Source organism: Symphalangus syndactylus, chromosome 9, assembly GCF_028878055.3.
Source record: "Symphalangus syndactylus isolate Jambi chromosome 9, NHGRI_mSymSyn1-v2.1_pri, whole genome shotgun sequence".
Lineage (NCBI taxonomy): Eukaryota > Metazoa > Chordata > Mammalia > Primates > Hylobatidae > Symphalangus > Symphalangus syndactylus.
This window is the reverse complement of record NC_072431.2, coordinates 42,740,934-42,759,654: the sequence shown is the minus strand read 5'-3', so window position 1 is coordinate 42,759,654 and position 18,721 is coordinate 42,740,934. Positions and strand designations below refer to the sequence as shown.

The 18,721-nt window shown below is 38.0% G+C and overlaps 1 protein-coding gene across 17 annotated transcripts in view; it reads left to right on the top strand.

Moving 5' to 3' along the window:
- Window positions 1-18,721, top strand: part of PKP4 (plakophilin 4) — a 227,864-nt gene that overhangs the window by 176,196 nt on the left and 32,947 nt on the right. For 13 of the 17 annotated variants that reach the window (XM_063645987.1, XM_055292038.2, XM_055292036.2 and 10 more), the window contains 4 exons: window positions 2,055-2,243; window positions 4,366-4,585; window positions 10,881-11,013; window positions 12,731-12,944. In XM_063645987.1, the coding sequence (XP_063502057.1) occupies window positions 2,055-2,243; window positions 4,366-4,585; window positions 10,881-11,013; window positions 12,731-12,944 (756 nt within the window). The remainder of the gene's footprint in view (window positions 1-2,054; window positions 2,244-4,365; window positions 4,586-10,880; window positions 11,014-12,730; window positions 12,945-18,721) is intronic. The other 4 variants (XM_063645988.1, XM_055292039.2, XM_055292037.2 and 1 more) reach the window with 1 other exon arrangement.

Below are 18,721 nucleotides of genomic sequence, written 5' to 3'. Positions count from 1 at the left end.
AGCAATCTTTTTTTTTTTTTTTTTTTTTTGAGACGGAGTCCCACTCTGTCGCCCAGGCTGCAGTGCAGTGGCGCGATCTCGGCTCACTGCAACCTCCCCCTCCCAGATTGAAGCAGTTCTCTGCCTCAGCCTCCCAGGTTCAAGCAGTTCTCTGCCCAGCCTCAGCTGGGATTACAGGTGCCTGCCACCATGCCTGGCTAATTTTTGTATTTTTAGTAGAGTCAGGATTTCACCACCTCGGCCAGGCTTGTCTTGAACTCCTGACCTTGTGATCTACCTGCCTCAGCCTCCCAAAGTGCTGGAATTACAGGCATGAGCTACCGTGCCCGGCCAATCTTACCTTTTTATAATTACTTACTTTGTTAATGATTTGCCATTTTTTTTAAAAGCAAATATATGCTGACTGGCTTCAGATATGTTTGTGCTTTCTCTTACATTTGGGATATACCCTTAATTGATATTTTTACAAGTGACAGACTTTACTTACCAATAATGGAAGTCACAAACTTCTGAGCATCATAATATAGAAAATATTCAGTCTTTTTAAGAAAATGAAATGTTTGGGTTTGAAGTATACCTTTTTATCATGAGTCCCCTGTGTAAACATTAGTTATTAGCAGTTTGAATCAAAATATTTAAAATGATTTAATGTTCATGTACTACTAACTTTGTATTTTTTCTTTATACTAGAAAGAAGGTAAACAAGAATCTGGTATGTGAGTTCTTATAAAAACAGTTTTTGGGTTTGATTTTTTTTCTTAAAGGAAAAACAATGATAAATAGTATTTCAGAGTAATATTAGTTCACCGATAATATTACAAAACCTATAGCACAAAACTTCCAGTGTTTTTCTGTAAAAATTATATGTGAGTTAATAGACATTTCAAAACAGCTTTTAAACATCAGCCTTTACCAAGTACATTATGTAGGCGTTCTCTTAGATGTTGGGATTCAAAGAGGTGGGAGATGGTGGGCCTTGCACCCGGAGAGAAGCTGATTGTCCACTAAATGAGACTGGCAGATCCACAGGGTAGGAAGAGAGCAGCATGAACCACCGCTTGTATGAAGCTTTTAAAGTGAAAATGATATAATAATAGGTCATTCTCTGTTTGATCACCATCATAAAATAGCTTACTGGAGGATGAATCTCAGTGTATCAAATCATTTAATTTTTTGTTATTTTTCTTAAAAAACCTACTTTCATCCTGCTGCCAAGAGAAAGTGTTTTTTTTGTTTGTTTGTTTGTTTGTTTTTGAGATAGAGTCTCGCTCTGTTGCCCAGGCTGGAGTGCAGTGGCGCGTTCTTGGTTCACTGCAAGCTCTGCCTCCCGGGTTCACGCCATTCCCCTGCCTCAGCCTCCCGAGTAGCTAGAACTACAGGTGCCCGCCACCATGCCCGGCTAATTTTTTTTTTTTTGTATTTTTAGTAGAGATGGGGTTTCACCGTGTTAGCCAAGTTGATCTCCATCTCCTGACCTCGTGATCCACCCACCTCGGCCTCCCAAAGTGCTGGGATTACAGGCGTGAGCCACCGTGCCCGGCCTAGAAAGTTGTATTTAAAAAATGTATATGGAGTCCTTTTCACATGTGGCATTTCTCTTTGGTAAAACTTACTAGTTTTAGTGTTTAGACTTAACACTTGGTCCTATTGGTTAGGATTTTCTTAGTATATATCTATGTATGTATATATGTATTTATTTATTTTGAGACAGGGCCTCACCTGGTCACCCAGGCTGGAGTGCAGTGGTGTGATCATGGCTCACTGCAGCCTCAATGTTCTGGGTTCAAGCAATCTTCCAGTCTCAGCCTCCTGAGTAGCTGGGATCACAGACATACACCACCACACCCAACTAATTTTTTTTGTAATTATTTTTTGTAGAGATGGGGTCTCACTGTGTTCCCAGACTGGTCTCAAATTTCTGGGCTCAAGCCATTCTCCCACCTCTGCCTCCCAAAGTGCTGGGATTGCAGGGGTTAGGATTTTAATTAGTGTTTATGTTTTTAACCTCACTGTGATCGTCTCAGTTTTTAATGATGTAATTTTTGTGCCTCTAGGCTTACGGAGTTCCTATGCTAGTCAGCATAGTCAGCTTGGGCAAGACCTTCGTTCCGCCGTGTCTCCTGACTTGCACATTACTCCTATATATGAGGGGAGGACCTATTACAGCCCAGTGTACCGCAGCCCAAACCATGGAACTGTGGAGCTCCAAGGATCGCAGACGGCGTTGTATCGCACAGGTTCAGGTGGGCCTCAACTCTGTTTACTGGTTTCCTGATTTCATAGACCCCACAGTAGAAGCGTTTTATTGAGATTGGGTTCCCTGTTAGAAGGAAATCATATTGCCCATTTGGTTGTCAGATAGGCAGCTGTGACAGCAGATCAATAAGCAATAAAACAGGTTCATTTAGTACCTATTTATAGGTGATATATTTTTACCTTAATACATTCTCATCAATGAACATAGTGATTATACTGTTAATTCAGGAATAAGTTTGTAAAACTGTAAATCTGACTCTCCTCGGGTTAGATGCATATTCAGTATCAGAAGGAAAGCCTTGTTGGAATATTTCTTTGTAATTCTTTTGCCGAACAAGTTTTTGGAGAAAATCCATACATGAGTTACTTGGCCATCTTTGATTTAGCAAGCATGAAGCCCAAGTGTATTTGGCATTACTCCTTTTTTAATGTTGCATGTTCTCTGAATAGTTAAATGTAGATTGTGAAATAGATACCCCTTGTAATGGACTCAAACTGGGACAGGATTCAATAGCGACATTTATAAAAGCAGGTAGCTGGAGCATCCTTGTACCTCCAGTCCTCATGTTTATGCCACACCATCAAGGCTCATAGAGCAGGTGCTGTGGCCCGTGGTGGTGTGAGCTGCCAGGTCGTGCTGCACGGCTAGCTCATGGAGTCTCAAGACTACTTTTTTCTTTTTAATAAGTATCACAGATTTATTAACATGCTTACAAATGAACCCTAGGTAGCAATAATAACCCCTCAAAGGTACAACTCTAGAACACCAGAATGGAGAAGACTGTATTTGAATTTGTTCTTTGCAGGAAACTGACAGTTTGATCCACTGAGGGATTTACCTTCTAATAAAATGTACCATTTCTAATAGATGTTAATGAAGAAATATTTCGCTTTTCCTTATGTCTGTAAATTGAGGAATTCCTTTATAAGACTAAGAAATATATATTGCTTAAAATCTTTTTAATTGCCGGAAGATATGTACACAGTTACTGGAGGGATACCCACTGCAATAATTAGTAAAGTCATTTTAAATACAGTGTAGAGTATCTTTGTAATAGCATCATACAGTAATTTAGGGGAGTAGCTGTAGAATACTTTGATACATCAATCTTCTTTCCCTCTTGTGAAGTAGATTTTCCGTGTTATTATAATCCACAGGTCTAGAAATAAAATGTGTAGTAGTCTCTCTATATCCATGGGGAATACGTTCCAAAACCATCAGTGGATACCTGAAATGGCAGATGGTACTGAACCCTGTATATACTATGTATTTTCCTATACATTCATTCATGTGATAAAGTTTAATTTATAAATCAGGCACAGTAAGAGATTAACAACAATAACAAATAATGAAATAGAACAATTAAGTAAAATAAGGGTTGTTTAAACACAAGCACTGCAGTACTGAGACAGTAGATCTAATAGTCAAGACAGCTGTTAAGTGACTAACAGACTAGTAGCATCTATAGCATGGGTACACTGGACAAAGGGATTATTCATGTCCCAGTGGGATCACAGCTGAATGGCACAGATTTCATCATGTTACTTAGAATGGTGTGCAATTTAAAACTTATGAATTACTTATTTCTGGAATTTTCCATTTGATATTTTTGGACAATTGACCACGGGTAACTGAAACCATGGAAAGCAAAACCAAAAGATAAGGATGGACTACTGTAGAATAAAATAAGTAACCTGGGTACACAAAGTGTTAAAATTTTGATGGTTTTAATTACTTACAAATTTGAATAAATATCTTGTATTTACCACTAGAATGAGATTAATAAATTTTGCTATTTTATCATTTATCTCTAAGATTCTTGTATTTCTCTCAGTTTTGTTACTGAACCTCAATGAACATACCATATAAGCAGATTTGTAGTTTCACTTTTGCTGTTTCTTGCTAATAAAATTAACAAAATATTTATGTACATTAAAAACTTAAGTACCCTTTTTAGCACTAATAAGGTAGAATTTTAAAATCTAAAAGTAAGCAATTTATATAATTGCCAAAAAATATAGTCCTTAAAATCAAAAATGTTTTACCTTTTATTAAAGTGTGATCTCATGGAGAACATACTAATCTTTTTCAAAATGTTGACTTTCTAGTAGGTATTGGAAATCTACAAAGGACATCCAGCCAACGAAGTACCCTTACATACCAAAGAAATAATTATGCTCTGAACACAACAGCTACCTACGCGGAGCCTTACAGGCCTATACAATACCGAGTGCAAGAGTGCAATTATAATAGGCTTCAGCATGCAGTGCCGGCTGATGATGGCACCACAAGATCCCCATCAATAGACAGCATTCAGAAGGACCCCAGGCGAGTACCAGTTAGGAGTCTCTAGAAGGCTACAGTATTGCAGGAGTCAACCAGTTCCTCCATTTTGACTTTTTTAAGTTGCTAAGTCTATTGTACTATCATTAATTCCATATGTATTAATACTTCCAGTTGTATTCCAGCTATATAGGTCATTGAGGTTAATTTCATTTTAAAGATAGATTCCTTCTTTCCATCCTTTCATAATAAGTTAGAGAAGGCACAGATCTGTGGGATTATCTGCAGCATTCATCACTGAAATATTTCATCAAGACAACTACCTGGAATAGCCTCTTAGAATTAAACAAGGCTTTGAAAGATCAGTTTTCCCTTTGCCCTTATCCTGACCGACTTCTTGGATAACAGCTTCAAAAAATGGATTTGATTATTACAAACTAGAGAAAGACCCGTGTTGTATATGTTTTGAATCATAGTGGTCAACAATATATAACGCTTTTATTAACCAGGTCCTTTGAAAACACTTTCTGACATTTAGGAGAAGATAGTCTTTATAAGAAATTCTATCTAATAAGCAAAAAGTATTTGGCAAATCATAGACGTTACCTCCTTCTGATTTTGTTTGGCCCTGTAGACAGCATTTTTTATTAAGATAATATGAGTCATTTAATACTTGATTGATGTTGAAAAGCTGACCTTGTCCTTAAAGCCATTTAAAATATTCAGGAAATAAAGATATTTTGAAACTGAAAGAATTTTCATTTGTTAAAGAGTGAAATTGTTGCTAAATTTTAAGCAGCTTTAGTGTTATTTTAAGGCGTGTATGCAAGATTTCATTCACTCTTCGCCCACAAATAGTTGCTTCACTGGAAAATTGTTATAATTATCAATTCATTTTTAGCAACCTACCAACTTGTTTTAATGAATGTGAATTAAAATGATGAGTGAGGTTTTGGTCATTAAAACAAAATGACTAAAGATACTTTAAAGTTGAGTGGGAAATCCACTGCTTCACTAAAACCACTTCACTTATTCACTTCTATTCCTGAAATTCTTTAAGCTATATAAATGCATTTGGTTCTGCTACTCCTGGTTTGCCACCTTTTTGTCATTTTTAAGGAGTTTCAAAAATAACTTGTCTAATAACACTTACAGCTTGTCAGAGATACTCTTACTGATTTTGTTTTTTCAAATCCTCAAAATGACAAAGGCCTAAGGCACCCAAATAGATGCAGAAATTCCCAAAAGGGTTTTGAATTGTAGGTAATTTAGACCATCCCTTGGCTGGACCTGAAGAGAAAATAATAGCTACCTAGAAAGGCAGTGAAGTGTGATGAGAATTTTCGAGTTTAATATGTGTCCCTGAAGACTTCAGTTTTGACCTCTAATATGAGTTGATTCACTATAAACAAGGACTTCATGTATGATAATATACCTCAGCTATTCATAGTGTGATAATTTCATAGTCTAATGCATAAAACTGATGGCTAGCTTTGATTATGTGAAACTTTACTGATAATGCATTTCATAAGGTGAATAAGTGATTATATTGGTAGGTGCATTTATTCTAGCTGAAACTGGAATTCAGGTGACTTTGAAGTTTGAATATTTAAACCATAATTAAAAGCTCATGACAACTGTTAATTTTTAGTTTTGAAAATAGCAATTTGAAGTAATAGTTTTATTCACTTGTAAACCTTTATTATTAATGCTACATTACAGTTGGCCTGAAAAATTCTCTTTAAGACTGAGGAAGTTACTGATCTTTACTGTATAGAAGGAAATCTGTGAGTTTTTTTTTATAGTTGTCTACTTGGAAACCAAATTTATTAATAACATCAATGATGCTTCTGAAAGGAGTAACATGAAAGACTTCCTGTGTATTCACGTTTCCATCTCAACTCATTTCCCTTTGGCCTAAAGAACTTCCTTTAGCCTTTCTTATCTTGCATTTCTGCTTGTAACAAATTCTCTCAGCTTTAGTTTATCTGAAAATATTTCGCTTGTTTTTTTAAAGGATTTTTTTTGCTAGATATACAATTCAGGATTTACAGGTGCGGATTTTTTTCTTTCAGTATTTTAAAAGATGTCATTCATTGTCTTCAGACCTCCGTTGTTTCTGTTGATAAGGCAGACATCATGTGCATTCTTCTCATTATGTAATGTGTCTTTTCTTTGGCTGCTTTTCAGATTTTTCTCTAGCTTTCAGCTGTTTTATTCTGGTGAGCCTAAGTATAATTTTCTTTGCATTTAACCTGCTTGGGGTTCACTGAGATTCTTGGAATGTAGGTTGATGTTTTTGTCAAAATTGGGAAATTTTCAGCCCTTAATTCTTTAAGTTTTTTTTTCTGCCCCAAACTCTCTTTTCTCCTTCTAGGACTTGGATTAAACACATAAGATCACTTTATTATTTCACAGATTACTGAATCTGTCTTCATTTTTTAAATCTTTTTTCCCTGTATTCTTGTAATCAAAAATTTTTATTGATGCCTTCAAATTTAGTGTTCTTTGTCCTATAGACTACAATCTATTGTGAAGCCCTTGCAAATTTGTTTTTATTTCCAATCCTTGAATTTGGTTCCCTTTATATATTCCATGTTCCTTTGAGATTCTCCATCTCTTCACTCCTTATATACATCTTTTTCTTTAAGTCTTTGAACACATTTATCATAACCATTTAAAATTTTTCCTCTGATAATTTCAACATCTGGGGTGTCTCTGGGTCTGTTTCTATTGGTTGCCTTTTTTACATATTTATAAGTCATATGTTTCTGTTTCTTCTCATGTTTAGTCATTTTAAATTATATGCTGACTGTTGTAGATGATACATTATAGGGAATCTGGATTAAGTTGTCTCCTGTTAGGGGGCTGAGTTTTGTTGTGGCAGAGAACTAAATTACTGACAGATCCTTTCAATCCCGTCAAGATTGGTTTTGTTTATTGTTAGGTCTAGTTCATATTTCTTTTAAGCCTTAGAACATGGTCCTTACCCCTAAAACTTGGCCTTTGTGGAGTCTTGACTAAATTCCCGAGGTGTTCAGTGAGGTCTGCACTCTGACTAGGCTGGGAGTCCACATCACCTGGTACCTGTTCAGCATTGAGTCGTGCAGCAGCCACTCTCCACCAGACCTGTTCATGTGCCCTACAGCCCAGGGTACAACTAAGGACTTGCGGATAGTCCACACACAAACCCGGAGAATCACCTCTGCTTAGCTCCCTTGTCTCCAGTACTCTGCCTTGCACATTCTAACCACTTTGGCACCCACAAATTCCACTCGCTCCCTGCCTCAGCTCACTAAATCCCTCACATACTGCTTGGCCTCAGCTTCCTGTGTCTTGGTCCAGAAAGTGCCTCCAGGCAGAAAGCCAGATAAACGTGGAACTCGTTGATGTTTCCCCCCTCTCAAGGATTATATTCTTGTGTTGCCTGTTGTCGAGGGTCTAAAAACAGTTTTCTCCTACATTTAGCTAAATTCACTTTTATAATTGTTGATGGTGGGAGGGCGAAATCCAGTACGAGTTACTCTATCATGGCTGGAAACAGAAGTCTGGGCTTAGGTTTCACTGAAGCAAATCCTGGCAGGCATTGATGCCATCCAGCCAGCCTACAAATTGATAGCAGTTTTTCCAGGGTAAATTTCTACTGAATTTTCATCAAGGTTGGAGTTGAAGCCAAGCAAGCCTAATTGCCCAGCTCTGACAGGAGCCCACCCTCGGGGCTGTCTGGCCCTCATGGCACCAGGGATGTCAGGAAATGACCCTCAGTGTCCCATTTAAAGAGGACAAAAATGTGTATTTGTAATGATCGTGAGTCATCAAAGAAAATCACACTCCTTTCACTCTGTTAATTACAACAGAGATCTACATAATAGGCTTTAGACAGATTTTCATGAGAAACGATTGATAGTTTCAATATATAAAAGGAAAACTATTTGTTACCAGGAATTCAACTATTTAGAATAGCTCATTTTTTAGGGATGATGAATATTAATAAAACATCTGTATCAGAAGTAAAAATATATAAAATATTTTAGTATTCATCATCATATTTAATCATCACAACCAACCAGTGAAGATTGAAATATTAGTTTCATTGATCCTGTTTTACAATTGAGGAAACTGAACCTCCAAGTAATTAATTGGTTTTCAAAATCACACAGAAATGGAAGGACCCAAGACTGAAACCCAGGCAATCTAACTCCATATTCTGTGTTTTTTCTGCTATTATCCTACCTCCCTTGGCATTTGCTGTATTCTTAATGTCTGTTAATGACGTCATCATCCAGCCTGTTCACCAAGCCAGAAACTCCATCTCACACCTGACTTCAGTTTTTAGATCATCTGGCTGCTGTATAAAGAATGGATTGGGGGCGCAGGTGATAATATTAGAAGCAGAGAGAACATATAGGAAACTGTTAAACTCTTCTGGGCAAAATGGAGAAAATGAATGGATTTGGTGTATGTTAAATATTTTGTAGATAGTCAACAGAACTTGCTGATGGATTCCGTGAGGGAAGATGAGGAAAAGAGAGAAATCAAAGAGAAGTCTATTTCGTTACAAGCAGATGTGTAGATTCCTGTGCGGATAGTGGGTGGTCTGCATGACACCCATCTTTTTGTATTCTAGGGCATTCTTTCCTTGGCCACCAGAGTTATCATCTGTATAAATGTGACCATGTCACATCCTCTCACTCTCCTGCTTCACAGCCTTCATTCCTTATGTGTAGGCACACATATAGACCACCTGGGTTTCACTAACCTCCATCACTAATTACTAATCCTGAGTTCCCTATCTGTATCTAATGTTATTTTGATAGTGCTTACCTCATGAGGCAACAGTAAAGGTAAATGAGATAATGAAGGTAAAGTTCTTGGCACAAAGCCTGATACAAGTAAACTCAATAAAGGATAACTCGTGTTATTGTTATTAAGACTAAACTTTTTAGTTTGGCATAGAAGACCCTGTAAATAGAATCATATCTTACCAATATTTGTATCTCCAGCACCATAGCACAGAGTAGCCTAGAGAACTGAATGTGTGAGGTGTGTGTGTGTGCACGCGTGTGTGTGTTTGCGTGTGTGCACACAGGTGTGGGATGACATGCCTCTTTGCAGGAGTCTAACAAGTTAATACATGGAGCCGTCCCAGACCAAGAGAGACTCTAAGGCTTCAAAAACCAGGCAAGAGAAGTATCACTCGGTCATTAATTTTAAAGATAATTTTAAAGGTTTACTCAGTATGAATTCTTTTTTTTAATAAACAACTAACTTTATCCTGTAATCAGAGTCTGCATATTTGTTGTTCTGTGAGCCATTTTCTAAAAATCTGCTCTTCACATAATATAAGCACAAACTCACATTTAACAAGAATTCCAAACAGTACACCAATCAGATGACATTAGAAAATCCTGAAAATGGATGTTAGCCGAAAAAAAGGAAAGTATAAAAGTATATATACATAGCATGATTATATATTCATTGTTCAAAAAAATGGTATAGCATAGTGTTGGAGGGCACAGACTCTGAAGGCAGGGTACCGCTTCGCTATTTACAGCCACGTGGCCAGGTGCATGGCCTTTCTGCCTCAACTTCCGCATCTCTAAGGTTGCTGTAAGAATAAATTAATAAATATATATAAAATGCCTGGAATAGTGCCTGACACAGGATAGGGGTTTATGAAATATTAACTACTATTTAATAATCCAGTTTTATGGAAAAAATTCCAAACCTACACATGTGCACATTTGCACACATATATAGAAAAACAGGAAATGTCAGCAGTAATCCTGAATATAGGATGACTGTTCAAATACTTGTTTATAGTTTTCTGTGTTTCTGTGTTATAGTCAAGAGCAACCATAAGCATTGTTTCTTAAAAATCCTCAGGCCCACAATGTTTGTGATTTCTAGGCTGACGCCAGCTCTGTCTGTTCCCACCAGCCGTTCCTCTCCCTTCAGGCATGACATCTCACTTCGCTAAAGTGCACGTGTTTACCTGAGCCTTGCACCTGCAGATTTCTTACACAGGTAGAAAGACATAAAATTAGAATCAGGAGGAGGAACACTAGAGTGGAAAAGTTACTTATATTAAGAATTTTCTTTGTTCCCCTGAATCTCTTTCTGTGCATCTGTGCGTCATGATTTCCTTAAGATCATAAGCATCTGGGCCTCTGCATATGTTCATCAGGGGGAAAAATTATTTAGGTATATACTTTTTAGGATTTTTGTAACTTCCCATTTTTGTCTCAGCTGAGCTTTTTTTCCTTATAACAAGTGTTTTTGTTCAGCGTATTTTTACAACATGGGCCTTCCTTTCTGAAGCCATGTTTTTCTCATGTAGGGAGTTTGCCTGGCGTGATCCTGAGTTGCCTGAGGTCATTCACATGCTTCAGCACCAGTTCCCATCTGTTCAGGCAAATGCAGCGGCCTACCTGCAGCACCTGTGCTTTGGCGACAACAAAGTGAAGATGGAGGTACAGGACATGGTGCCTGGGATGACTGGGGAAAACAATGCCTTTGCATTTAACAGCCACGTGCTTCTGTATTTAAGAAATTACCCAATGTAATTCAAGAGTCTTTTTAAAGGGATATTTTGATACCAGATACTCTTTCACTTAACTATGCATTTCAGTATCTCTCAGGAAAAACTAGGATACATATATTTCTTGGAGTGCTTTCAGCATTTTCAAATCGTATGTCTACTTCATTAGCTTATTTATAAAACCATGAAGCAAAAATCAATTTAACTTGCATTTAAAAAATATTTTCGGCCTGGCACAGTGGCTCATGCCTATAATCTCAGCACTTTGGGAGACAGAGGCTGGCAGATCACCTGAGGTCAGGAATTCAAGACCAGCCTGGCCAACATGGCGAAACCCCATCTCTACTAAAAACACAAAAATTAGCTGGACATGGTGGTGCATGGCCTGTAATCCCTGCTACTCAGAAGGCTGAGGCAGGAGAATCACTTGAACCTGGGAGATGGAGGTTGCAGTGAGCCGAGGTCAAGCCACTGCACTCCAGCCTAGGAGCAAGACTCTGTCTCAAGAAAAAAAAAAAAAATTATTAGGTAAAAATTATAGTATTCATTGAACTAGTGAGCTAATGTGTTTTATGGGATTCTAGTCAAATTGGTGCCAACTATAAGTTATAGAGGATTATAACCATCACTAATGCTGAACATACATGAATATTTTATTTCAAGGTTTTTTCGGTATTTATAGAAACGTAGCAAGTTATTGGTTATTGGCTATAATTCTATATAACATACAGATTCTTTCTTTAACGTTTCAAGCCTTCTTCTGACCCACTGTGTTATATAAAACTGAAGTGTTTTTCATCATTTTAATATGCAAAACAGCATACCAGCTCCAGACCTAAAAATGAATGTAGTAAATAAAGCCCAGAAATACTCAAGTAATGTACTAATGAATTGACAAATGGAAGAAAATTTAAGGAGAGTAGCCTAGAGAACTCATTCTAGAAACTAAATAAGTCAAAAATTATTTCCTATATTGTCTCAAGCCCTGCAGATAGCTTTGCTATGTTTGTGTGTTTGCACATTGCACTGCTGGAGTGAAAGCACAATTCTTGATGTGTGTTCTGAGGGTTGGAGGAGGACTGTGCCACCTGCTGATGGACATTAAACCACTTAGATCTCCTATCTCTTTTTTAAGCCATGAACCCAGGAAAAGTATCATTTAAGAGAGTGTCCTTAGAATTCTATTTTTTTTTTGGAGGGGGAGGGACAGAGTCTCACTCTGTTGCCCAGGCTGGAGTACAGTGGTACAATCTTGGCTCACTGCAACCTCCACCTCCAAGGTTCAAGCGATTCTTGTGCCTCAGCCTTCCAAGTAGTTGGGATTACAGATGTGTGCCTCGACACCCAGCTAAGTTTTTTCTATTTTTAGTAGAGATGGGGTTTCATCATGTTGGCCAGGCTGGTCTTGAACTCCTGACCTCAAGTGATCCACCCGCCTTGGCCTCCCAATGTGCTGGGATTACAGGCATGAGCCACCGCACCTGGCCTCTCCTTAGAATTTATAAAAGTTGTCTTACTTGGAATAAAAAGTAACCTTTGAAATGGTCTAGAGATAGCCACATCCTGTGATCTCTCCATAACAGACTTCTGTTTGATCACTGATTAATTGCATGTTACTTAGGCCTGGTACCTAATATTTTTCATTCTAGGTGTGTAGGTTAGGGGGAATCAAGCATCTCGTTGACCTTCTGGACCACAGAGTTTTGGAAGTTCAGAAGAATGCTTGTGGTGCCCTTCGAAACCTCGTTTTTGGCAAGTCTACAGATGAAAATAAAATAGCAATGAAGAACGTTGGTGGGATACCTGCCTTGTTGCGACTGTTGAGAAAATCTATTGATGCAGAAGTAAGGGAGCTTGTTACAGGTAGGTATAGAATGTGATCTTGTCCTAGAGGAAATGTTGAAAACAGTCAGAACTGTGCCCTTGTATAGTGGCACTATGGAAGAGTTGGAGGTTCCAGGTAATAGACAATGAGATACATATAGCGCTCACAACTGTGGAGGCTGAGTATTATTTAGTCTAATGAGTCAGAAACTGTTTACAATGCGGTCATCTCTATTACTATAAGTTATTGTACTGATTAATTTGTAAATATCAGCTAACAGATGTCTTTTTCATGGAGGACTAAATACGACATTTTTTACATGTATTTCATAGTAAATCTAGTTGTATTAAATAGACTCTCCTATATTATGAAAATAAAATATGCTTAATGGATTGGCCGTCTTTTACGTTAGCTCAGCTGGTGTCTGAGTGCCTGTTTGTATTCCCACATACTTTACTAGGCCCCAAGGATAGAAAGATGAATAAAACCCAGTGCCTGCGCTTAAGTCACCCTCAGATTAGTGAGGAACACAGGTGGTTTTGTGAGCATCAGGGAAATGTGCCAAGTCTCACTCAACAGAGGTTGCGTTGGGCACAGAGGATGGATAACGAAGTTCCCTGGGTGACATGAAACTGAAGTTGGCCTAATGGATGAGGAAGCATTGGCTGGATAGGCAGAGGTCTTTCTAGTTACAAACTCAGAAACAGCATGGGATATAGTTTTGGAGCTACCAATAAGAGGGGTTGCTGTGTTAAAACTTAGTGAGGGCCAAGTGTGGTAGCTCACACCTGTAATCCCAACACTTTGGGAGACTGAGGCAAGAGGGTCACTTGAGGCCAGGAGTCCGAGACCAACCTGGGCAACACAGGGAGACCACATCTCTACAAAAAATAAAACTAAGTAGCTGGATGTGGTGGCACATGCCTGTGGTTCCAGGTACTTGGGAGTCTGAAGTAGGAGGATTACTTAAGCCCAGGAGGTTGAGGCTGCAGTGAGCCATGATCACACCACTGCACTCTAGCCTGGATGACAAGTGAGGCCCTGTTTCAAAAAAAAAAAAAAGAAAGAAAACAAGGCCAGAGAGAGATACAGTCTTCATTTAGGGAACTTTTTTTTTTTTTAGAGGGAGTCTTACTCTGTCACCCAGGCTGGAATGCAATGGCATGATCTGAGCTCACTGCAACCTCTGGCTCCCGGGTTCAAGCGATTCTCTTGCCTCAGCCTCCTGAGTAACTGGGATTACACACACGTGCCACCACACCCAGCTAATTTTTGTATTTTCAGTAGAGATGGAGTCTCACCATGTTGGCCAGACCGATCTCCAACTTCTGACCTCAGGTGATCCGCCCGCCTCAGCCTCTCAAAGTGCTGAGATTACAGGTGTGAGCCACTGTACCCGGCCCATTTAGGGAATTTTTATAAGGAACTTAATTGTGTCCCACATGCAGTAGGGACACTGGGGTATGGCATGGCCAGTTTAGGCCTTTAAATACCTTCTTCCTACAGGCAGCAGGGTAGAGGATTGATATGAAGTGGGAGAGCCTGGGAGGCCTCTGAATAGACCAACAGTCCAGTGATAACAGCTTGACCTATTTCAATGATGAAAAGGAAGAGTGGGGTGGAGCAGTCAGAGAAATATTTTGTGGTCTGGGCATGATGGTCAGAAGTGGAGAGTGAGAGAGAGGGAGGAGTGAGTAATGCCTGGATGTTGCAGTGCTAGTGGCTGGATTCAAGGATACTTGAGATTGAGCTGGAAGAATGGCTCTGCAGGAGGACACTGATGACAGCATTGCTTGTAATAGATAATTCAGGGAAAATACTAAGAATTCATTGACAAAAGAATGGTTACATCAATGGCAGTACTCTCACACAGTGAAACCACATACAGCGGTTAAAATAAGCACGTTAGACTATACATAACAACATAGATACATACAGCTTTAGAAATACTTGCAGAATGATAACTACAGAGTAATACTATTTGAATAAAGTTTTTAAATATGTAGATTGATATGTATATATGCACATGCAAATAAAGCTAAAATTTCTAATTGGAATAATAAAAATAGATTCAGGATAGGGGTTACCTCTGTGAGGAGGAAGGAGGAAAATGGGACTGGGGGTTGTATTCCAGCTCTGTTTCTTTAGAGAAATCTGAAACACATAAGACAAAATGTTAATATTTGACAAGGCTGGCATACCTGGGTGTTTGTTTTATATTTTCTTTGCCTTTTTTTCATGCTTGAGGTATTTAATTTAAAATTTTAAAACAACGTTTCTTCAAAATTAATTTCATTCCCCCCAGGTTTCCACTATGAAATCAAAGTTGTAGTTTCTGTAACACTTGGGAATGAATAAACTGTCCTGCATCCAATATTTAAGGGGAATCAACTTTCTCATAAGATATTAATGTTCAAAATACAACATTAATATTCCCTTGTACTCTAAATAAAATACCAAAAGTAGAATATACTTTACAAATAATCATAAATCTGGAATGGACGATCTGCCTTCATGTATTTTGACTATTAATGCTTTAGCGCTTCTAAATTAGCACTCCCACTTTCTAAAATGCTTTTGAGGCATCTCACCAAAAAAAAAATTATAATTATTTTTGCTTACATGTACATGTAGCTATAAAATGAAAATTAGAGCAAGCTAAACAGAATTAAGAAAAAATAAAAATGTAGCTCTGTTCATCCTAGAAGTCAACACAGTCACTGTGATTACGCCCACAAATTTACCCTGAGCCTACTGTTAGGGAGGCATAGAGGAGACAGAATCATTTGCAGTACATGAGTGCTTTCCTGCTTTGTCTGATGTTTCTCTTCCCATCACTTTGAACTTCCTGTGTCATGTCCAGTTGTCTTCCCATAGTAACACCATGCAGCCAGGAGGGCTGCAGACGATCGTGTGCGCTGCTCCCTGAGAGCAGTGGCGATCCAGGGACAAATGACATGGAAAACGCATCTTCTCCTCAAATTTAACTAGCCAGATTGATCATGACTTGATCCTTACATCCTTAATGTGAAGCTTTTTCCTGCTTTTCTGTCCTCTCCTAGGAGGAATGAGTCTTTTCTGAATTTCTGTTTGAGTTTTTTCCCTGGGAGAGACTATTACAGTGCCTTTCCTGAGCTGAGCTCAAGGAATTTGTAAGATTTAGTGTTAAACAGGAAGAAAAGTACATGATTGTGTGCTCTTTTTTTCTTTACATTTAAAAATAAGTCAAAATTACTTTAAGTAGAGCCCGACTTTACTACCAAGGGCTTTTATGTACTAGGTTACCTGGAGCACACTCTGGAATTGAGTGCTAATTTAGATGCTTTCCTCCTTATTTTATTGAGAACATAAGATGTTTTAAGACATGGACCTTGGCCTTGAAAAGAGGATATAAGTGTTTTCTAATTCAAAAAGAGCTATTTTCCTAATAGATCATACCACTTCTAATGTAAAACTAAGAAGTACCTCTGATATTTCTCTTGAAAATATCTGCCAGTAGCTTTTAGGCTATAAGAAACAATTTTTTGCCATGCTTATAGAGTAGGAGACATTAAGAATTGCTTTATAACTATATACTGTTACCACTAATCATTTATTTTGACATGTGGACTGATTATCAAATGTTTTCTTCAAAACATTGAAATGAGAGTGGTCAGTGGGTAAACACTTCATGCAATTGCCATAAGTAAAGTAGGTTGGACCAGAAGACTTCAGAAATGAGTTTCCAGTTCAAAAAGCCAAATGGCAGCTGTGTTTGATTTATACCTAAACATTGTCTAACTAACATGAAACAAGTCACAATATAAATCTAGCATAGTTTCTTTTTTTGTGTGTGTACATGTATTTATAGTCTAAGCTTTATGCAGACAGCAAAATTGCTCACATTTCCCAGTCCTACAGTTTAGTGGTACCAACCTTAACTGATGTTCAGTATTATTTTAAGGGTGATTGATCCTTGATACATATTAAAGCATGAAAACATCAAGAGATGCTTGAACTCTTCTTTCTTCTTTCATTAACTCTTCCTCACATCAAATGCTCAAGCTGTCTTTAATTGTAGAACCACAGGGTTGGGGGAGACCTCAGAACTCATTTTGTTCAATCATCCATCCAGTGCATGAATCTCCTGTACAGTTTCCATACAAAGTAGCCGCCATCACGTGCATGAACCCACAGTACAGGAAGCTCATTACCTGGTGGGGTTAAGTCTGGACAACAAAGTTATCCAGAAAGCAGCAAGAAGATACCTGATATAACTTGAAAAGGCAAAAACTACAGACCCTCAGGAGGTCATTTTTGCATAGGAATGACCCTACAAAAAGACCAGTTCTGCCCTAGATCCAGCCACCAGCACTCCTAACCAAGGAAGTAAGCCCCCAGTCTGAACTGTCGTTAAAGCACGTCTGCTCCGAACTCAGGCTGTAAGGTGCTATGTGACCGTGTCACCCAGCATTCCCCATCAGGTGCCCATCTCCTATAAAGTCCCCTTTGAAAACAGAACATTAGCCTTAGATTTTAGTGTTCTACTAGTATCATTCACAAATACCATGGCTAGCCTTGCACGGTGCTTGGCCTTTCTAGGTACGGTCCACACATTCCTAAGTGAAAATTTTAGTCAACTTAGGATCATGAAATGTTAAAATACAGTGAACCATTGTGTTCCAAATATTATATAATTTGAAAAAACTGCTATCCCCTTGAAACTAGGAATTCTTTGATTCTTAAGTAATTCAACCCAGTGATTAATCCAGTCTTTTTTTTCTAGTTCCCTTTGTTTCATTTTGGCAGTTTTTACTGTACTTAAGTGGAGAAATTTTAGCTGTTTTTTATAAAGATGCCTTGCCTTTGCTTTAAACACAATAACTGCCCAGGGCCTATATTTTTGGCCACATCTTTGTTTTCAGAGGGAAAAAAGGATTTTTCTTCAAATGTATTTTCCCAAGACAATATGGCTGTCATTGTTAATTAAAATGGTTATCTAATATGTAACATGATTCTTGTGTTTTCTTCATTGTGTTGAACATTTTCCAGTTGAAACCTAATGAGCTCTTCTTTTAGTAAGTGCTGATATATGTGAGTGCTTAGGGTAATTTTTCTTTTATTCCAAAAGTATTTTTTGCTGTTGTTATACTTAAACTTGAAAGCTGGATGAAGTATGGTTGTTCCCCAGTTTGGTTATAAAATGAATGTCTACTAGGCCACAAAGTATGGAGGGAAAATGGGAACATCTTGTCACTAAAAAAGGTATGTTGAACTCATTTGTTCAAGATAATTAAATAGTGTTTCTAAGCTAGGAAATATGAGTTTCAAGTTATTGAGCATCCTGAAAACATCATTGTTTTAAACTATAGACATTGAAGATATTGCGCAGAATCTGGAGGCCGGCTTTTTAATGTACGTACCAGATGTCCCAAACTGTCACACTTCTATTACCCTCTTAAATACCAAAAAGTAGCCTTTGTTCTTCAGTAATAATAGACTGTGTTCATATGACTGCTACATGTACATTTCTTCCAATTTAGTAAGTGATTATTCGTCCATATAGCTAAGTAAAATATTTCCACTGTTTATTGTGAAATGTTTGGATGCCAGCAATGGATTCCAGACACTGCAGAACATGAAATGAAGCATATTGTTTTCCTGATCATTAGCTCCATATTTCTAATTCGATGATAAATTAATAAGAAAATAATAGTTGTAACTAAGGAAGGGTAGATGGGCCAGGCTAAGGTTTAACAAAGGGCAGAACAGTCTGTCAAGAATTAGTCTTATATACTATAAAAAGCAGGAGCTTAGTGGACATGCCTTTTGGACG